This window comes from Heteronotia binoei, chromosome 13, assembly GCF_032191835.1.
Source record: "Heteronotia binoei isolate CCM8104 ecotype False Entrance Well chromosome 13, APGP_CSIRO_Hbin_v1, whole genome shotgun sequence".
Lineage (NCBI taxonomy): Eukaryota > Metazoa > Chordata > Lepidosauria > Squamata > Gekkonidae > Heteronotia > Heteronotia binoei.
The window spans coordinates 7,031,972-7,054,269 of record NC_083235.1 but is presented as its reverse complement, the minus strand read 5'-3'; the positions used below and the strand labels follow the sequence as shown (position 1 = coordinate 7,054,269).

At 51.5% G+C, this 22,298-nt stretch overlaps 1 protein-coding gene across 1 annotated transcript in view; it reads right to left on the bottom strand.

Annotated features, from left to right (window-relative positions):
• Positions 1 to 8,810: 8,810 nt before the first annotated feature.
• S1PR2 (sphingosine-1-phosphate receptor 2) overlaps positions 8,811 to 22,298 on the bottom strand; it is a 96,962-nt gene continuing 83,474 nt past the window's right edge. The window contains exon 2 of the mRNA XM_060251908.1: positions 8,811 to 10,285. Coding sequence (XP_060107891.1) covers positions 9,092 to 10,285 — 1,194 coding nt within the window. The 3' untranslated portion in view covers positions 8,811 to 9,091. The remainder of the gene's footprint in view (positions 10,286 to 22,298) is intronic.

The following is a 22,298-nucleotide window of genomic DNA, read 5'->3' as shown; positions in this document are numbered from 1 at the left end:
GTTTCCACAGGCAAAATTCTGCTGCGGTAGGGACAGCAGAAACCAATCGCCCAAGGCCGTACCATTTGGTGTGTGCAAGAGAGAGGCTGTAATAGGGTGGGGGCCGGCCTCCGTTCCTACCGTCCAGGGTCCTCCTACAATACAGCTCACCCCAAGACTGACTCAAGGCTGTCTGAGGCCATTCTGGCCTTGCAACTACTGGCATGTCTCTACCACCAACTTTGGAATCGGGGTTTTTTTTCCCTGGGAATTTCCCCCTGAAATCCCCAGCAGGTGTGGTTTCATGGGAATGCCGAGAATTCTGTCATGGGATCTCTGTTCTCCCCCTCCCAAGGTTACAATTCCTAGGATTTTCCATGGCAAAGGATGGATTTTGAGATCAGGCTGTCCATACAGAAAGTGCGGCTCCAAATTTCTTTAAAAAGGTCAAGGTAGTCCCCCTGTCCAAGCACCAGTCGTTTCCAACTCTGGGATGACGTTGCTTTCACCACGTTTTCACGGCAGACTTTTTATGGGGTGGTTTGCCATGGCCTTCCCCAGTCATCTACCCTTTCCCCCCAGCAAGCTGGGGACTCATTTTACCGACCTCCTCAGAAGGATGGAAGGCTGAGTCAACCTCAAGTCGGCTAGCTGAACCCAGCTTCCACCAGGATCAAGCTCAAGTCGTGAACAGAGCTTAGGACGGCAGTACTGCAGCTTTACCACTCTGCGCCACGGGGCTCTTCCAAACTCATTTACTGCTTTGCTAAATGCAAGAAAGAAAGTGGGGACAAGAGATTCCATTCCCGGATACATTTGGGTGGCAGCTACCTACGATCCCAATTTGGGGCTTGTGCTCTGTTCTGGTCCCCGTCTTCCAAAGCCGAAACGTTCTGCAGAATTAGAAGAGAATGGAACAGTGGCTGGTTTCAAAATTGTCACTGGTTTCATTCTGGGAGGAACGGTTGGCCTAGGCCTAACAACTGTGCCAACGCAGACTCTTTGGGGGCTCACAGAATTGGACCCCCTGGTCCAATCCTTTTGAAGGAGAGCCAGTTTGGTGTAGTGGTTAAGTGTACAGACTCTTATCTGGGAGAACCAGGTTTCATTCCCCACTCCTCCACTTGCACCTGCTAGCATGGCCTTGGGTCAGCCATAGCTCTAGCAGAGGTTGTCCTTGAAAGGGCAGCTGCTGTGAGAGCCCTCTCCAGCCCCACCCACCTCACAGGGTGTCTGTTGTGGGGGAGGAAGGGAAAGGAGATTGTGAGCCGCTCTGAGACTCTTCGGAGTGGAGGGCGGGATATAAATCCAATATCTTCATCTACCTCACAGGGTGTCCGTTGTGGGGGAGGAAGGGAAAGGAGATTGTGAGCTGCTCTGAGACTCTTTGGAGTGGAGAGCGGGATATAAATCCAATATCTTCTTCTTCTTGAAACATGAGGGGTCTTTTGAGGAGAGGCATTGAATGCTATGCTGCAAATGTGATGCATCTGCCTAAAGAAACAGACTTCCTAGAGCCCCAGAGACCTGCAGATCAATTCTCCATTATACCCTACGGGAATCGGTCTCCATAGGGAATAATGGAGTGCTCAGCAGCCATTTCCCCCCCTTTCTCGTTTTCTAATGACTCTGAAACAGGGGGAGGGCCTACAGACCAGGGGATCCCCTGCCCCCACCTGGGGATTGGCAACCCTGTGTAATTCCCGGGATCCATACATTTGGCTTCTCCAAGCCCCACAGTGTGGTTTGGCTCGACCCGCAACCACCATCACAAGTGCGGCTTTTTCCCTTCGTAGTTTTGCTTAGCTGCTTGCGCTCGTCTGCGAAAGAAAACGCGACACTCCAGGGGAGCAGGTCTTTCCTCCGCAGCTTACAAGCACGTCCATCCCACCCGCCTCTCTGTGCTTGACGGGGTGCCCTCAGTTGGCATACTGTGCAGATGTCAACCGGATATTTTTTTTGGCAAGGCAAACTGCGTACAAACTGAATTCTGGACAAACATTTTGCAGCTTCTGGCACCCAGGGTGTATATCAGGGATCTCCAATGCACCTTGGCACTGCCAACCCTCCTCCTGCAGCCAACCAAGTATTTTAAAGAGGGGGAGGGAGACGGAGCTTTGGTCTAACAGGGTTCATCTTGGCATTGCAGGGCATCTTTTGGTAGCAGAAACTACCCCTGATGTAGCCAATCCTCCGAGAGCTTACAGGGCTCTTCTCGCAAGGCCTACTGTAAGCTCCAGGAGGATTGGCTGCATCAGAGGGGTGTGGCCTAATATGCAAAGAAGCTCTTGCTAGAATTCCACCCCTGCATATCCCTGATGTAGCCAGTCCTCCAAGAGCTTACAGGGCTCTTCTTACAGGGCCTACTGTAAGCTCCAGTAGGAATGGCTGCATCAGGAGGGTGTGGCCTAATATGCAAAGGAGCTCTTGCTAGAATTCCACCCCTGCATACCCCTGATGTAGCCAATCCTCCAAAAGCTTACAGGCCTCTTCTTACAGGGCCTACTGTAAGCTCCAGTAGGATTGGCTGCATCAGGAGGGTATGGCCTAATATGCAAAGGAGCTCTTGCTAGAATTCCACCCCTGCATACCCCTGATGTAGCCAATCCTCCAAGAGCTTACAGGGTTCTTCTTACAGGGCCTACTGTAAGCTCCAGGAGGATTGGCTACATCAGGGGTCATGGCCTAATATGCAAAGCAGCTCTTGCTAGAATTCCCAGTTCACATGTTCTGGAGCCGAAACAGACTTCAGAGCCAAGCCCAAGTCAAAGGCTGGATGACGTTTCGCACTCAGCGCTGCACCGGGGGGGGGGGGGCAACATTCTGGCCTCACAAACTACCAAACTTTGCATATAGATGGCCCCAATCCTATTCCATGTGCAACCGTAGCAGCTCATGGGATTCTGCTTAGAACTAGGGTTGCCAAGTCCACGAAATATCTGGGGACTTTGGAGGTGGAGCCAGGAGACTTTGGGGGTGGAGCCAGGAGCTTGTAGCCGCCGCCACCTCCTGTGGCAGTGAATTCCACATGTTAATCACCCTTTGGGTGAAGAAGGACTTCCTTTTATCTGTTTTAACCTGACTGCTCAGAAATTTCGTTGAATTGCACTAGGTTTCTATGTAGGGTTGCCAAGTCCAATTCAAGAAATATCTGGGAACTTTGGGGGTGGAGCCAGGAGACATTAGGGGTGGAGCCAAGATCAAGGCTGTGACAAGCATAATTGAACTCCAAAGGGAGTTCTGGCCCTTACATTTAAAGGGACGGCACACCTTTTCAATGCCTTCCTTCCATAGGAAATAATGAAGGATAGGGGCACCTTCTTTTGGGGCTCATAGAATTGGACCCCCTGGTCCAATCTTTTTGAAACTTGGTGGGTATTTTGGGGAGAGGCACTAGATGCTATACTGAAAATTTGGTGCCTCTACCCCAAAAAACACCCCCCCCCAGAGCCCCAGATACCCGCAGATCAATTCTCCATGATTTTCTATGGGAATAAATCTCCATAGGGAATAATAGAGTTCCCAGCAGACATTTCCCTCCCCTCCCCCAGCTTTCTGACGACCCTGAAGCTGGGAAAGGGCCTCCAAACTGGGGGATCCCCTGCCCCCACCTGGGGATTGGCAACCCTGCTTAGAACCCATCACTTAGATGAGTTTCTAACTTAATTTCTCCCCCCTCCGTTTTCATCTAGGGGAACTCTAAATGGGTTTTTAAAAAGCAGAGAATTGCTCTATAACTCCCATGGAAATTCAGCTTATTGCAGAATGTTGTTTGGTGGGGGGAGGAGGAGGACGGGTTATTTAAAGCTATTACCCTCCTCCTCAAGCCCTGGGCCTTTGCAACCCATGCCCTAGGAGGGGACGTTATTCCCACGCCTGCCTCTCATTCCGGTTCATAAAAAACATCCCCCGCACACCTTCCCGTGGCATGTCCCTGCACATCATGTGGGGGTGAATCATGCCTTCAGCCACCGCCGCGATGCTGGTAAGGAAACACACCCAAATCCCGGCTTTTTTCCTTGAAGGAATCCTTCCCCTTGACACACAAACGCATATGTCTTAGCAGTAGTCTGTGCAAAAAGGATCTAGGGGTCTTAGTGGAGCCTACGCTGAACATGAGTCAACAGTGTGATGCAGTGGCTAAAAAGGCAGATGCAATTTCGCTTTACTCTGCTCTGGTAAGACCTCACCTGGAGTCTTGCGTTCAGTTTTGGGCACCACATTTTAAGAAGGGGACAGACAAGCTGGAAGAGGAGGGTGACGAAGATGGTGAGGGGTCTGGAGACCAAGTCCTATGAGGAAAGGTTGAAGGAGCTGGGCATGTTTAGCCTGGAGAGGCGGCGGCTGAGAGGTGATAGGATCACCACCTTCAAGTACTTGAAGGGCTGTCGTATAGAGGAGGGTGTGGAATCGTTTTCTGTGGCCCCGGAAGGGAGGACCAGAACCAATGGGTTGAAATTAAATTAAAAGAGTTTACGGCTCAACATTAGGAAGAACTTCCTGACTGTTAGAGCGGTTCCTCAGTGGAACAGGCTTCCTCCTTGGGAGGTGGTGGGCTCTCCTTCCTTGGAGGTTTTTCAACAGAGGCTAGATGGCCACCTGACAGCAATGAGGATCCTGTGAATTTAGGGGGAAGTTTTTGTGAGTTTCCTGCATTGTGCAGAGGGTTGGACTAGATGACCCTGGAGGTCCCTTCCAACTCTATGGTTCTAAGCTGGAAGGGGTCCAAAAGAGGGCGACAAAGATGGTGAGGGTTCTGGAGACCAAGTCCTATGAGGAAAGGCTGAAGGAGCTGGGCATGTTTAGCCTGGAGAGGAGGCAGCTGAGAGGTGATAGGATCACTATCTTCAAGGGCTTGAAGGGCTGTCGTATAGAGGAGGGTGTGGAATTGTTTTCTGTGGCCCCGGAAGGGAAGACCAGAACCAATGGGTTGAAATTAAATTAAAAGAGTTTACAGCTCAACATTAGGAAGAACTTCCTGACTATTAGAGCGGTTCCTCAGTGGAACAGGCTTCCTCCTTGGGAGGTGGTGGGATCTCCTTCCTTGGAGGTTTTCCAACAGAGGCTAGAGGGCCATCTGACAGAAATGAAGATCCTGTGAATTTAGGGGGAGGTTTGTGAGTTTCCTGCATTGTGCAGGGGGTTGGACTAGATGACCCTAGAGGTCCCTTCCAACTCTATGATTCTATGCCAACGGGGTCTCAGAAATAGCATAGAGGCGATACCCAGAATGAATCTTAGTGGGTCTTTCCAGGTGCCCCTGGGCCCAAAGCTTCCCCTCCATTAGTGACGCCTCCCCCCCCCACCGGCTCACCTCCCCAAACGCACAATGATCCTTTGTTCCCACCAGGCCCGTAGCTAACCAGGGGCTCACGGGACCTGGCCCCCTGACAGTTCGGGGAGGCCCAACACCTCCAGGCTGCTCCTCTCTTCCGTGCAATTTAAATTGGGTGGGAGGTGCACCCAGGAGCAGCTGCTGCCCCTCCCGTGACATTTAAAGTGCCCACAAACCAGCTGATCGGGTGGGGTCCAAAGAGCACAGAATCGGGGGGCAGGAGCAGTCAACCAGCCTCCTGGATGATTTAAATGGCCCCCTCTTAGGCGTCCCAATCCCCTATCCTTCATTATTCCCTATGGAAGGAAGGCATTTAAAAAGGTGTGTGGTCTCTTTAAATGTGATGGCCAGAACTCCCTTTGGAGTTCAATGATGCTTGTCACCCCCTTGTTCCTGGCTCCACCCCCAAAGTCTCCTGGCTCCACCCCCAAAGTCCCCAGATATTTCTTGAATTGGACTTGGCAACCCTACCCCCTCTCCCTGTAGCCACCCCTCATGGGCCCAAGCTACGCGGCTGGTTCCCACACTGCAGAAGGAACATTCGAACCAAACAGGGCTGGAAATGAAAGGACTGGAATTACAGGTTGGGATGGGGGAAAGGCATCCTTAGGGAAAGGGGGTGTGTGTGCAAACCTCTCCTCCGCCCCCACTCTGCCCGCCCCAAGACACACGCTTACGGCTGCAGGAGAGAGGGCTCTTTCTGATGGAACTCGTCCTGTTAACATGGCTCCTCCAACGGTTTTTCAGCCCACACAGTCAAAAACAGCTGCCAAGCGCAGCAGTGGCAGCAAGGTTGCCACCTCTGGGTTGGAAAATTCCTGGAGATTTGGGGAGGCGAAGCCTGGGGAGGGGATAAGGCTGCCAAGTCCAATTTAAGAAATATCTGGGGACTTTGGGGGTGGAGCCAGGAGACATCGGGAGTGGAGCCGGGAGAAAGGTCGTGACAAGCAGAATGGAACTCCAAAAGGGAGTTCTGGCCATCCCATTGAAAGGGACCGCACGCCTTTTCAATGCCTTCCCTCCGTTGGAAATAATGAAGGAGAGGGGCACCTTCTTTGGGGGCTCATAGAATCGGACCCCCTGGCCCAATCTTTTTGAAATTTGGGGGGTGTTTCGAGGAGAGGCGTCGGATGCTATGCTGCAAATTTGGTGCTTCTGCCTCAAAAAAACAGCCCCCCCCCGAGCCCTGGATACCCGCAGATCAATTCTCCATTACACTCTATGGGAATCGGTATAATGCCAGAGTGTCTGCTTCCCAAGCAGCCATTTTCTTTAGGCGGGACTGATTTGTGTCATCTGGAGATCAGCCCACCTTTTGTGTGTGTGTGTGTGTGGGGGGTCATGACAGGGAGGGGGGGAATTAACAGGCTGGGCTCAGCGTTGCCAAACTCCGGGCCTGGCAGTCTTCCAGAATTACCGCTGACCCCCAGATTGCAGAGATCAGTTTCCCCTGGAGAAAACGGAAGTTCTGGAGAGTGGCCAGTATCGCACTGGAGCCCACTGGCATTCCCGTCCTCCTCGGGTTCCATCTCCCACATCTCCAGGAAGTTCCCAACCCAGAGTTGGCAACCCTAAGCGGGCCAGAGTCCAGCTCCCGTTCCCAAAGCGCACGGCCAGCAAAGCTTTTTCCGCAGCCGGGTCCTTCGCTTGAAGGGCTTGACGTGCTCCGAATGAACAAGCCCAAGTCGTATAATGGGGGACAGGAGAGTTGGCGACCTCCAGGTGGGCCCAAACAGGGCTCTTTTTTTTTTTGGCAGAAAGAGCCCGGCAGGAACTCATTTGTGTATTAGGCCACACCCCCTGACATCACCGGAAAGAGCGTCGCCATATGAACATATGAAACTGCCTTATACTGAATCAGACTCTTGGTCCATCCAAGTCAGTCTTGTCTTCTCAGACTGGCAGCGGCTCTCCAGGGTCTCAAGCTGAGGCTTTTCACACCTATTTGCCTGGACCCTTTTTTTTTGGGAGATGCCGGGGATTGAACCTGGGACCTTCTGCTTCCCAAGCAGATGCTCTACCACTGAGCCACCGTCCCTCCCTTTCAATAGGTCACTTTCCGCATGTTGACACACAATGGTACAGCGCCCTCGGCTGCATTTCGGGTGTGTTCTCGCACAGCCCAATGAAAGACCTTGTTCCGCCTCCCCCAAACACGGCTGGAGAGAGGGAACCGTTTGGCAAAGTGGGGGCTGGCAGGCCCGGTTTCTCCTGGGAGGGGGTGTTCATGGATGTCTGCATCTCTCGCTCTCTTTGCAAGCCCCCTGGAGGCGGCGGAGACAATGGAGCATACAGTCTGGGAGCGTGGGGCCTTCCCTCTGCCAGAGAGAACTTTTTTTTTGAGCCGCAGCCCTGGCCGAGCCAGCCGGAACTGCGTCCCTGTGTGTTTCTGCTCAACGACAACAAAAAGGCCCTGACTCTGCTGGTTTGAAGGGAAGTGTGGAGTCAACTGGCTTCTAGAATCTTCATATCTGTCCTCTCTGGTCTTTTGTAACTACCATGATGGAACACAGAGGACTTTTGAGGTACTCCTCTGTTGCTTAGCAGCCTGAATCGCCCAGACCAGACCAAAATGTATACGAGCTCAGAAGCTAAGCAAGGTTGGTTCTAGTTAGAACTTGGGAGGGGAGATCGCTGTGGAAGTCCAAGGTCCCTATGCAGGGAGACCCAAAAGAAGGTGCCCCTATCCTTCATTATTTCCTATGGAAGGAAGGCATTTAAAAAGGTGTGCAGTCCCTTTAAATGGCACGCAATCTCTGTTTGTCTCTGCCCCGACCTGAAAAGGTAGCCCAATCCTGTCACATTTTGGAAGCTAAGTCTGGTTTGCCCTGTTTAGTACTCCAATGGAAGACCACCACTTGTCATGTCATGTATTTTGTAACATGGTTCCCTCTTCTATACTCTCTTCCTTTCAGACTGATCCTTATTGTGTTGTTACATGCCACTAAAAGCTAACTGACTGACCAGGAGATGACCGAGGAAGTCCAGAGTTTGTATGCAGAGGCAGGCAACAGCAAATCACCTCTGCTCATCTTGGCCTCGTAAACCCCACAAGGGGTCGCCACAAATTGGTTGTAACTTGATGGCAGTTCATTATTGCCATCTGTCGCTACTTTTTACGTGGCTCGTTCTGAATGCCCAGAAACTAAAACATTCATCCTGGACTTCTCGTTCTTCTCTCTATCGAACGGGAGGCGCCAAAGCGACAGTTTGCCCAGAGGGCCACAACACCTCGGGTTGGCCTTCCCCCTTATTATCTCCAGGCACTTCCAACACCCACCTTAGAACCAAGGCCCAAAGTGCAGAAAGGCAGTGGGAAGGGGCCAAGTGGATTGGAACAACTCTTTGCAGCTCCCCCAGAGAAAAACAAAGGGAGCGAATGAATCACGAAGATGGGAAAACACAAGCTTGCGCTGAGATGCTCGAGGGAAAGAAACGTGGGTGTACGGGCAGGCCTAGGCACCTTTTAGGAAGGAGAATCGTACCGAGTCAGATGTCAAGAGTTCTGTTGCTGCCCACTCCCCAGACCCGTCACACTTTTAATGTCGTCTTTCCCACCCAGGATAAACAGAGAAAGTTATAATACTGTGCAGGTCTGGTGACCGAACGGACACCTTGCATGTACGCGGCGCGTGGATCAAGCTTCCGGGACAATATTTCCACACCATGTACCGCATCTCTTTTTTTGTACTTCGCTCTTGGGGTCTACCAAAACCCCTTCTCCTTGGGGGGGTGGGGTCTAGCCACCCCCATGATCCCTCTCCTCCTTGTGTCCCTTCAAACAAAAGTGGAACGTTCCTTCATGAAAGGCGCAGTGGTAAGGTCCTGTTTTTGGGTGCACCGGTCCAAGGAACTGGAGCTCCGCAAGGGGATCATGCACCGTTCGGCGGGTTTCCCTTGCCCCATCATCCCCCAACAGCAGAGCACCCTCAGGAACTCTTTTCTCATGTCCTTGCTGCGGAGGGTATAAATGAGAGGGTTTATAGCGGAATTGAGGGTAGCAAAGGCAAAGAAATACTTTGCCTGGTAAAGTATGGTGCACGTCTTGCGGGGACACAAGGCGTCTATTAACAGGACGATGAAAGCTGGCAGCCAACAAATGATGAAGGCCCCCAGGACAAAAGTCACAGTCCTGAGCAAAGCCATAGTCTGCGAGCCCGCTATCTCGGCGTGGCTCGAACGGACAATGCGGTAGATCCGGACATAGAGGACCACGATGGACAACAGGATGAGGGAGAAGACGGTAACCACAAAGAAGATGTAGCGCTTGGAGTAGAGCGGCAGGACGGTGGAGCACTCGTTGAGATTGTGCATGCAGTTCCAACCGAGGACGGGCATCCCTCCGATGATAGCTGAAATGACCCAACATGCCCCGATCAGCAGCACCATCCGGCAGTTTTTGTCGCTGCTGTAGACCTTTACCTTGGTGATGGCCACGTGCCTCTCGATCGCGATGGCCAAGAGGCTGAAGACGGAGGCCGCCAAGGTGGCGAAGGCCGTCCCCTCCCTCACAAACCACTGCAGCGGGGTGAGCAGGAAGGTCGCCGGGCCTGAGAGGACCACGTTGGCGATGAAGGCCGCGCCGGCCAGAAGGTCCGAAAAAGCCAGGTTGCCGATGAAGATGTACATGGCCGAATGGAACTTCTTGTTCCTCCAGACGGAAATGAGAACGAGCAGGTTCTCGAGGATAATGAAGCAGCAGAAGACAATGATGACAACCGTGATGAGACCCAGCGAGGGGTCCTTGTCTTTCTCCAGCTTGTCCTTGGTGTAGTTGTAGTGCTCCAAGATTTTGCAGGAGTTGAAGTAGTCCTTGTAGAAGCTCCCCATGGCTTTGAGAAGCTTCTCTTCCCCGAAATGGGTTACACTGGTACTTGCCCAGGAATATCCGTACGAGAGAGCACGGGACCGGTCTGCAGCGGGGAGATGTCCATCGAGAGCGGAAGGAACGAAGAGACAACGTGGAGAACCCTAGGAATAGATATAAAATCAACAAGGTTAGGAACTTGGGAGGAAAAGAGGCAATATTACTCACAGCCAGGGTTGCCAATCTCCAGGGCAGATAATGGAAGTTAAACAACTACTGTGATAAATAACAAAATTTATTATAATCTTCATAAAAATCTTCATAAATTTTAATGCTCCACATTTAAAATTTTGCATAGTTCATGTTGTAATGAAGGTCCAATTTAAATATCCATTCATGCATTTTAATACTTCATATTGTAAATTTTGCATACTTCACGTTGTAACAGAGGTCCAATATTGACATTCCCATATTGCAAAAAAAGTCTACGAGCACCGGATATAGGCCCATCTCATCAGTAGACTTCCTCAGGAGTAATGCCTTTCTATGTTTTTTCAGGTTTAACAGCCACTAGTACCAACCAATGTTCATATTCTTCTTACCACATCTTTTCTCTCATTCTGGAATAAACCAAAATAATGATAGCAAAAGACAGCACAAAGCTGAATGGAACTAAAAATTCTAAAGTTTTTATTTCAGTAAAAAACTCACCACTCCAAGACACTTAAGTGTGTAGGTTTTATATAGGAGCTAGAGCCAGTTCAAACGGATTCATTTAACCAGATGCTCAAGCCTTCTGGAGTTTGCTGGCCAGTAGCCCTCTATGAATATATTCAGCAAGCTGTTCTTTAGATGGCCATCAGCTCTTATTTTCTTTAGAATTAATTTTAATGTCAAGCAAGCCCTTCTTTATGCAGCAATTTTAGCTCAGAACACTTAAGTGCATGATTTTAACCAGGCCAGCACTGCGCCTATCCTGAATCCAAAACCTCTTAGAATTTACTGGCAATTGCCCTATGCAAAAGACTGAAATTTAAGGGCCAGTTCTAACCATACCATGCAGTTGTGTGTTACCTGTAAGATTCTTAAAGGTATAACGTTGACAAAAAAGTCTTCTAGGTTTACAATAGTTTCTTCTAGGCTGAAACCCCTCCCACTCTTGATCCCCAGGCACTAAGAATACAGAGCATCACTGCCCCAGACATAAGAAGATAAGAGAAGCCAAGCTGGATGAGGCCAATGGCCCATCCAGTCCGATTTTCAGTGTCACACAGTGGTCAAAACCCAGGAACTATCAGGAGGTCCACCAGTGGGGCGAGAACTTCAGAAGCTCTCCCACTGTTGCCCCCCCCCCCCGCAGCACCAAGAAGACAGAGCATCACTGCCCTAGAGTTTAGAACATAAGAGAAGCCATGTTGGATCAGGCCAGTGGCCCCTCCAGTCCAACACTCTGTGTCACAGAAGAACATAAGAGAAGCCATGTTGGATCAGGCCAATGGCCCCTCCAGTCCAACACTGTGTCACAGAAGAACATAAGAGAAGCCATGTTGGATCAGGTCAATGGCCCATCCAGTCCAACACTGTGTCACAGAAGAACATAAGAGAAGCCGTGTTGGAACAGGCCAGTGGCCCCTCCAGTCCAACACTCTGTGTCACACAGTGGCCAAAACCCAGGGGCCATCAGGAGGGCCAACAGTGGTCAAAACTCCAGTAGCACCTTAAAGACAAACAAAATTTGTGGCAGGGTGTGCACTTTCACTTAATAAGCAGTGATTCACGACAGCTCAGCCTTCTCAAATCCTCAAGAATTTTTCCACCTGGAATTGGCAACCCTAGTGAATACAAAGTCCGAAGGCAACTCCCTCCCAAATTCCTCCAAGGAAAAAGAATTATTGCCCCTCAATCTGTCAACCAAATCAGACGGGCTGGGAATTTTGGCACCCCTCTTCCAGCTTTTTAATGGGTTTTGTCTCCAGGAGGTGAAAACGTCTTTTGCCTTGCCTGGATTTGCATTTGAGATCTCAGGATCTCAGTGAACTGAAGACAGGGAGGGGAAGGGAAGAAGCCATGCGGGGACAGGAAAGCTGTTCTCCCACCTCTGGCCCTTCCTCAGCACGGCGTCCCTCAGACCGATCGTTATTTTTCCTTTGCTACCGCGCTTGCGGTTCGGAAGGCAAGTCCTGTCGCCCTCCGAGGGTGAACGTCTGTGCACGTGGGCGAAGGAAAGGAATCCGCTGTCTAGCAAGCTTTACCATCTCCTCCCATACACGTTTGGCCTCCCAAGATCTTCTGATAGTCCCCAAGAAGAAGAAGAAGATATTGGATTTATATCCCGCCCTCCACTCCGAAGAGTCTCCGAGCGGCTCACAATCTCCTTTCCCTTCCTCCCCCACAACAGACACCCTGTGAGGTAGATGAAGATATTGGATTTATATCCCGCCCTCCACTCCGAAGAGTCTCCGAGCGGCTCACAATCTCCTTTCCCTTCCTCCCCCACAACAGACACCCTGTGAGGTAGATGAAGATATTGGATTTATATCCCACCCTCCACTCCGAAGAGTCTCAGAGCGGCTCACAATCTCCTTTCCCTTCCTCCCCCACAACAGACACCCTGTGAGGTAGATGAAGATATTGGATTTATATCCCGCCCTCCACTCCGAAGAGTCTCAGAGCGGCTCACAATCTCCTTTACCTTCCCCCCCCCACAACAGACACCGTGTGAGGTAGATGAAGATATTGGATTTATATCCCGCCCTCCACTCCGAAGAGTCTCAGAGCGGCTCACAATCTCCTTTCCCTTCCTCCCCCACAACAGACACCCTGTGAGGTAGATGAAGATATTGGATTTATATCCCGCCCTCCACTCCGAAGAGTCTCAGAGCGGCTCACAATCTCCTTTACCTTCCCCCCCCCACAACAGACACCGTGTGAGGTAGATGAAGATATTGGATTTATATCCCGCCCTCCACTCCGAAGAGTCTCAGAGCGGCTCACAATCTCCTTTCCCTTCCTCCCCCACAACAGACACCCTGTGAGGTAGATGAAGATATTGGATTTATATCCCGCCCTCCACTCCGAAGAGTCTCAGAGCGGCTCACAATCTCCTTTCCCTTCCTCCCCCACAACAGACACCCTGTGAGGTAGATGAAGATATTGGATTTATATCCCGCCCTCCACTCCGAAGAGTCTCAGAGCGGCTCACAATCTCCTTTACCTTCCCCCCCCCACAACAGACACCGTGTGAGGTGGGTGGGGCTGAGAGGGCTCTCCCAGCAGCTGCCCTTTCAAGGACAGAGTCTCAGAGTGGCCTACAATCTCCTTCACTTTCCTCCCACACAACAGACATTTTGCGCTACCCCACCTTGCTGTGAGGTGGGTGGGGCTGAGAGGGCTCTCCCAGCAGCTGCCCTTTCAAGGACAGAGTCTCAGAGTGGCCTACAATCTCCTTTACTTTCCTCCCCCACAACAGACACCCTGTGAGGTGGGTGGGGCTGAGAGGGCTCTCCCAGCAGCTGCCCTTTCAAGGACAGAGTCTCAGAGTGGCCTACAATCTCCTTCACTTTCCTCCCACACAACAGACACCCTGTGAGGTGGGTGGGGCTGAGAGGACTCTCCCAGCAGCTGCCCTTTCAAGGACAGAGTCTTGGAGCGGCCTACAATCTCCTTTACTTTCCTCCCCCACAACAGACACCCTGTGAGGTGGGTGGGGCTGAGAGGGCTCTCCCAGCAGCTGCCCTTTCAAGGACAGAGTCTTGGAGCGGCCTACAATCTCCTTTACTTTCCTCCCCCACAACAGACACCCTGTGAGGTGGGTGGGGCTGAGAGGGCTCTCCCAGCAGCTGCCCTTTCAAGGACAGAGTCTCAGAGCAGCCTACAATCTCCTTTCCCTTCCTCTCCCACAACAGACACCCTGTGAGGTGGGTGGGGCTGAGAGAGCTCTGACAGAAGCTGCCCTTTCATGGAGAACTCTGTGAGAGCTACGGCTGACCCAAGGCCATTCCAGCAGCTGCAAGTGGAGGAGTGGGGAATCAAACCCGGTTCTCCCAGATAAGAGTCCACTCACCAAACCACCACACCAAACTCCAGCCCCCCTGGAGAAATTGGCTGCTTCAAAGGATAGACTCTATAGCATATGAACACATGAAGCTGCCTTCTACTGAATCAGACCCTCCGTCCATCAAAGTCAGTCTTGTCTACACAGACTGGCAGCGGCTCTCCAGGGTCACAAGCTGAGGTTTTTCATGCCTACTTGCCTGGATCCTTTTTTTTAGTTGGTGATGCTGGGGACTGAACCTGGGACCTTCTGCTTACCCAGAAGATGCTCTACCACTGAGCCACCATCCCTCCCTATGGTACCATGCTGAGGCCCCTTTCCTGGATCCTCTCCTAATATCTCCAGCTATTTTCCCACACAGACCTGGCAACTCTATAAAGCCAGATCTTCTCTTGAAGCTGTCTACTCATGTAGCTGCCACCAGGGCAGGATATAAACCCAATTTCTTCTTCTTAGAATCATTGAATCATGGAGTTGGAAGGGACCTCCAGGGTCATCCAGTCCAACCCCCTGCACAATGCAGGAAACCCACAAATACCTCCCCCTAAATTCACAGGATCTTCATCGCTGTCAGATGGCCATCTAGCTTCTGTTGAAAAACCTCCAAGGAAGGAGAGCCCACCACCTCCCAAGGAGGAAGCCTGTTCCACTGAGAAACCGCTCTCACTGTCAGGAAGTTCTTCCTAATTCTGAGGCGGAAACTCTTTTGATTTAATTTCAACCCACTGGTTCTGGTCCTGCCTTCCGGGGCCACAGAAAACTATTCCACACCCTCCTCTACATGACAGCCGTTCAAGTACTTGAAGATGGTGATCCTATCATCTCTCAGCTGCCTTCTCTTCCTCTTCTTCTCATTTCCCCAGAAAGAAAGTCCGGCCCCACTGTGGTCCTGCCTCTCCATGAACTCCTCTCTCCCTGGGCACCACACCCCAAATCTCCAGATATTTCCCAGCCCAGAGTTGGCAAGCCTGTATTAGAGCCCCACCGCCCTCGAATTTTTGCAAACCAACAGACAATTGGTCCCTCTGATTCACTCCACACCGTGGGTAGAATCAAATATCTGTAGATAAAGCGACAGGAATTCTGGGCTGTTTTCTTGATACTGGGAGGTTAAAAAAACGAAGGCTCCCCTTCCGCACACGTCCGCATCCTATTTCTCCTAAACTATCTACAGAACCGCCCGCCCTCAGGCCCTGAGAGAATGCGGACTTCAGCTTCCCCTCAAGGCAGCTGCAAAGAATTGTCAGCGTTCCAAGATTTGTCCGTTTCCCTCAGAAGTTGGAACGTTTGACAATATTCCAGGACGGGACTGCAGGTCAAGCAGATAGATAAGGTTGTGACAGGGAGTGGTTGCCAAACAGAGGAAGTTTCCAGTCGGCTAGCAGCGTGATTCAAAGCGCCTTTCAAGTTTTCAGGCGCCTGCTGGGGTTGCCAGTCTCCAGGCAGAACCTGGAGGTTTCCCAGAATTACAACTGAGCTCCATTAGAAAGATATCAGCTGCCTTGGAGAAAATTAGGCTTGCCGATCCTCAGTTGGGAAGGCATATAAAGGAAAATACTGTGTAATTTACAAAGCAAGAATAAATGCCACCACTCTTATTATGCTTTCAGTTCACTGGAACATCACAAACTCAACTTTCAACAAAAATCCAGTGTCTCTTCACTGAGCTCAACATACAGAGTCGTTCCCGATCAATAAATCGATGGTGCGGTCTCATTTGGACACTGTGTACAATTCTGGTCACCGCACCTCAAAAAGGATATTATAGCATTGGAAAATGTCCAGAAAAGGGCAACTAGAATGATTACAGGTCCTTTTAACTGGAGATGCTAGGGGATTGAACCTGGGACCTTCTGCATGCCAAGCAGAGGCTCTGCCACTGAGCCAGGGTCTCAGGTCAAGGTCTTTCCCATCACCTCCTGCCTGGTTCTTTTAACTGGAGATGCCGGGGATTGAACCTGGGACCTTCTGCATGCCAAGCAGAGGCTCTGCCACTCAGCCAGAGTCTCAGGTCAAGGTCTTTCCCATCCCCTCCTGCCTGGTCCTTTTAACTGGAGATGCTAGGGGATTGAACCTGCATGCCAAGCAGAGGCTCTGCCACTGAGCTAAGGTCTCAGGTCAAGGTCTTTCCCATCCCCTCCTGCCTGGTCCTTTTAACTGGAGATGCCGGGGATTGAACCTGCATGCCAAGCAGAGGCTCTGCCACTGAGCTAAGGTCTCAGGTCAAGGTCTTTCCCATCACCTCCTGCCTGGTCTTTTTAACTGGAGATGCTAGGGGATTGAACCTGGGACCTTCTGCATGCCAAGCAGAGGCTCTGCCACTCAGCCAGAGTCTCAGGTCAAGGTCTTTCCCATCCCCTCCTGCATGGTCCTTTTAACTGGAGATGTTGGGGATTGAACCCGGGACCTTCTGCATGCCGAGCAGAGGCTCTGCCACTGAGCCAGGGTCTCAGATGGAGGTCTTTCCCATAACTTCCTGCCTGGTCCCTTGAACTGGAGATGCTGGGGATTGAACCTGGAACCTTTTGCATGCCAAGCAGAGGCTCTGCCACTGAGCCATGGCCCCTTGCCTCAGGGAGAGAGAGGGGAGGAAAGAGACCAAACCATATTTATATTGGGTTCACTGGCGAAAGCCAAAATACCCTTCAGATTCCATCAAGGAGAAGATGACCGCAAGTAGGCCGGCTACCCTGTGAACGGGTCTTTGCTTCCCCCAGCTCAAACCCCCGAGAGCTTACTTCCCCCTCTGACAGGCAATGGCTCTCCAGGGACTCTGGTTTATTCATGGCTTTCCCAGAACTGGGAGAATAGTCCCAGGAAGGTGACCTCTCGCACGCTGAGATAGGACAGCTGCACAGGGTTGCCAACCTCCAGACGAGGCCTGGCAATCTCCCAGTATCACAGCTATTCTCCAGATTACACAATCTAGCCTCCAAAACTGCCATTTTCTCTTAAGATAACCAAGCAATGAACTCCAGAGCTCAGCCGTAAATTTCCAGAGGCCTCCAGGCCTCAGCCAGATGTTGGCAACCGTGTGTGACTGGCATGCTATTTTTGTATGGCGGATTGCAAAGCGTGTAGTCTGCTGCTAGAGTTAAGGGAGAACCATCATAGTTGGAAGGAACCTCCAGGGTCATCTAGTCCAACCCTCTGCACAGTGCAGGAAACTCCCAAACCTCCCCCTAAATTCACAGGATCTTCATTGCTGTCAGATGGCCATCTAGCCTCTGTTGAAAAACCTCCAAGGAAGGAGAGCCCACCACCTCCCGAGGAGGAAGCCTGTTCCACTGAGGAATTGCTCTAAACTCACAAACACCTCCCCCTAAATTCACAGGATCTTCATTGCTGTCAGATGGCCATCCAGCCTCTGTTTAAAAACCTCCAAGGAAGCAGAGCCCACCACCTCCCGAGGAGGAAGCCTGTTCCACTGAGGAACTGTTCTAAACTCACAAATACCTCTCCCTAAATTCACAGGATCTTCATTGCTGTCAGATGGCCATCTAGCCTCTGTTTAAAAACCTCCAAGGAAGGAGAGCCCACCACCTCCGGAGGAGGAAGCCTGTTCCACTGAGGAACTGCTCTAAACTCAGAAACACCTCCCCCTAAATTCACAGGATCTTCATGGCTGTCAGATGGCCATCTAGCCTCTGTTGAAAAACCTCCAAGGAAGGAGAGCCCACCACCTCCCAAGGAGGAAGTCTGTTCCACTGAGGAACCGCTCTAAACTCACAAACCCCTCCTCCCAAACTCACAAGATCTGCATTGCTGTCAGATGGCCATCTAGCCTCTGTTGAAAAACCTCCAAGGAAGGAGAGCCCACCACCTCCCAAGGAGGAAGCCTGTTCCACTGAGGAACCGCTCTAAACTCACAAACACCTCCCCCTAAATTCACAGGATCTTCATGGCTGTCAGATGGCCATCTAGCCTCTGTTGAAAAACCTCCAAGGAAGGAGAGCCCACCACCTCCCGAGGAGGAAGCCTGTTCTACTGAGGAACTGTTGTAAACTCACAAATACCTCCCCCTAAATTCACAGGATCTTCATTGCTGTCAGATGGCCATCTAGCCTCTGTTTAAAAACCTCCAAGGAAGGAGAGCCCACCACCTACCGAGGAAGCCTGTTCCACCGAGGAACCGCTCTAACGGTCAGGAAATTTTTCCTAATGTTGAAACTTTTTTGATTTAATTTCAACCCACTGGTTCTGGCCTGACCTTCTGGGGCCACAGAAAACAATTCCACACCATCCTCTCTAGGACAGCCCTTCAAGTACTTGAAGATGGGAATCATATCACCAGTGCTAGGGTTGCCAGCCTCCAGGTGGGGCCTGGAGATCTTCCAGAATTACAACTGATCTCCAGACTGCAGAGATCAGATCCCCTGGAATTCACTGCCGGAGGTGGTGGCGGTGGCAAGCATAGCCAACTTCAAGAGGGGACTGGATAAACATATGGAGCAGAGGTCCATCAGTGGCTATTAGCCACAGCGCATTGTTGGAACTGTCTGGGGCAGTGATGCTCTGTATTCTTGGTGCTTGGGAGGGGCAACAGTGGGAGAGCTTCTAGTGTCCTGGCACCTCTGATGGACCTCGATGGCCCCTGTTTTTTTGGCCACTATATGACACAGAGCGTTGGACTGGATGGGCCACTGGCCTGATCCAACATGGCTTCTCTTATGTTCTTATGTGACACAGAGCATTGGACTGGATGGGCCACTGGCCTGATCCAACATGGCTTCTCTTATGCTCTTATGTCTGGGGCAGTGACACTCTGTATTCTTGGTGCTTGGGGGGCACAGTGGGAGGGCTTCTAGTGTCCTGGCCCCACTCACGGACCTCCTGATGGCACCTGTGGGGTTTTTTGGCCACTGTGTGACACAGAGTGTTGGACTTGATGGGCCACTGGCATCCAACATGGCTTCTCTGATGTTCTTATGTCTGGGGCAGTGACACTCTTTATTCTTGGTGCTTGGGGGGGCACAGTGGGAGGGCTTCTAGTGTTCTGGCCCCACTCATGGACCTCCTGAGGGCCCCTGTTATTTTGGCTGCTGTATGACACAGAGTATTGGATGGTATGGGCCATTGGCCTGATCCAACATGGCTTCTCTTATGTTCTTATGGGCCATGGGCCTAATCCAACATGGCTTCTCTTACATTCTTATGTCTGAGGCAGTGATGCTCTATATTCTTGGTGCTTGGGGGGCACAGTGGGAGGGCTTCTAGTGTTCTGGCCCTACTGGTGGACCTCCTGAGGGCCCCTCGTTTTTTGGCCAATGTGTGACGCAGAGTGTTGGACTGGATGGGCCATTGGCCTGATCCAACATGGCTTCTCTTATGTTCTTATGATGGTGTTTGGGGGGAAACAGTGGGAGAGCTTCTGGCCCCATTGATGGACCTCCAGATGGCCTCTGGGTCTTGGCCACTGTGTGACACAGTGTTGGACTGGATGGGCCATTGGCCTGATCCAACATGGCTTCTCTTATGTTCTTATGAGAAAATGCCTACTTTGCGGGGAGGGTGAACTCTGTGGCATTGAAGCCTGCTGAGGTCCCTCCATGCCTCAAACCCCGCCCTTGTCAGGATCCACCTCAACTCTCCAGGTATCTCCCAACCCTGATTTCACCACCAAGACCTAGATATTTAGGTCTACAGAGCCAGGGAAAGCGACTGTCGCCAAAGAGAAGAACCAAACTCTCCCTTCTATGTTCCATAAATCACTGCTTTGACATTCTTCAACCTGCCGTTACAGAGAATGCAGTTTGCTGGAAACGAGATCCCTCTACCACGAGGTCAAACATGCGTAGAACAATGAAGGCGTGCCGCTTAACAACCTGACATTACTGTCAGCGAAACAAAACAAGGTATGCAAGTAACACGCTTTCCCCCCCTCCCCGCCAAATGAAAAGATATTACATTTCAACTTTTGCTTTAATAATTAGGTTTGCAGGGCCCGTTTCATGTGTGTTCATACGCCGCCCCGTCTCACTCGGAACAAGAGGGGAGAAAAGGAGCAACCTTCGTTCAACATATCTCAACGGAGACATGCTCACACGCTGCCCAGACCCACAGATATCAAGCTCCAGGTGGGACCTGGGGATCCCCTGGAATTCCAGCTCCTCTCCAGACTGCAGAGATCAGTTCCCCTGGAGGAAAGGGCTGCTTTGGAGGGGGGACTCTGTGGCCTTGTGCCCCACTGAGGTTCAGGGATGCCAGCCTCCAGGTGGGACCTGGGGATCCCCCGGAATTCCAGCTCCTCTCCAGACTACAGAGATCAGTTCCCCTGGAGGAAAGGGCTGCTTTGGAGGGGGGACTCTGTGGCCTTGTGCCCCACTGAGGTTCAGGGATGCCAGCCTCCAGGGGGGACCTGTGGATCCCCCAGAATTCCAGCTCCTCTCCAGACTACAGAGATCAGTTCCCCTGGAGGAAAGGGCTGCTTTGGAGGGGAGACTCTGTGGCCTTGTGCCCCACTGAGGTTCAGGGATGCCAGCCTCCAGGTGGGACCTGGGGATCCCCCGGAATTCCAGCTCCTCTCCAGACTGCAGAGATCAGTTCCCCTGGAGGAAAAAGCTGCTTTGGAGGGGGGACTCTGTGGCCTTGTGCCCCACTGAGGTCCAGGGATGCCAGCCTCCAGGTGGGACTTGGGGATCCCCCGGAATTCCAGCTCCTCTCCAGACTGCAGAGATCAGTTCCCCTGGAGGAAAAAGCTGCTTTGGAGGGGGGACTCTGTGGCCTTGGACCCCACTGAGGTTCAGGGATGCCAGCCTCCAGGTGAGACCTGGGGTTCCCCCGGAATTCCAGCTCCTCTCCAGACTGCAGAGATCACTTCCCCTACAGACAATGGCTGCTTTGGAGGGGGGACTCTGTGGCCTTGTGCCCCACTGAGGTTCAGGGATGCCAGCCTCCAGGTGAGACCTGGGGATCCCCCGGAATTCCAGCTCCTCTCCAGACTGCAGAGATCAGTTCCCCTGGAGAAAAGGGCTGCTTTGGAGGGGGGACTCTGTGGCCTTGTGCCCCGCTGAGGTTCAGGGATGCCAGCCTCCAGGGGGGACCTGGGGATCCCCTGGAATTCCAGCTCCTCTGCAGACTACAGAGATCAGTTCCCAATCTGGATATTACAACCCAACCCCTCATTCCCCACTGGTGGCCAGGAGAGGCCCAGCAACTCTATCTGGACCACCCCCCTCCCGGCGCCACACAAATGACCCCAAAGCGCAGCTGAAGGTCAAAAGGAAGGGTGGGGATTGCAGACTGGGGCCATAAATAGGGCTTTGGGGAGGCAGTTCCTGGCTGTGTTGTCATGTACACACCAAGCATCTGGAATTAAATATAAGCACACAGAGACACGACTACACAGTACAGAGGCGGGAAATGGAGACCGTGCGTGGGTTGGAATACCTTCCCTATGAGGAAAGGCTGAAGAGTTTGGGGCTCTCCATTTAGAAAGGAGATGACTGAGGGGTAGAAATGCGAAGGACTGGAAAAAAAATTTGGGGGGGGAAGGCCCCCCCCTTTTTTCCCTGAAGCCCTTTTTGTTTTTTTTCCTGAAAAAATTGAAAAAGAAAGGGGGGGGGGAACTGATTATGGAACGTTTTATTTTAACACGATGCATAAAATATCTTGAGACAAGGTGTTCAAACAGTAAACAGTTCAGGAGATTGTTGCTCCATTTGTTACGATTAGAAATAAATATGATTTAAAAAGCAAATTCTGTTTGTAATAACTGTTTGGGTACACTTTATTTGTAATAAGCGAGTTGTGATAATTTCTGAAGAGCCCCGTGGCGCAGAGTGTTAACGCTGCAGAACTGCAGTCCTAAGCTCTGCTCACGACCTGAGTTCGATCCCCGGTGGAAGCTGGGTTTTCAGGTAGCCGGCTCGAGGTTGACTCAGCCTTCCATCTTTCCAAGGTCGGTCAAATGAGTACCCGGCTTGCTGGGGGGAAAGTGTAGATGACTGGGGAAGGCAATGGCAAACCACCCCGTCAAAAGTCTGCCGTGAAAACGTTGTGAAAGCGACAGCAACGTCATCCCAGAGTCGGAAACGACTGGTTCTTGCACAGGGGACCTTTCCTTTCCTGTGAAATTGTCCATAGTCATATTTTATGTTCCTAAAGTAACAGAGTGACTTTCA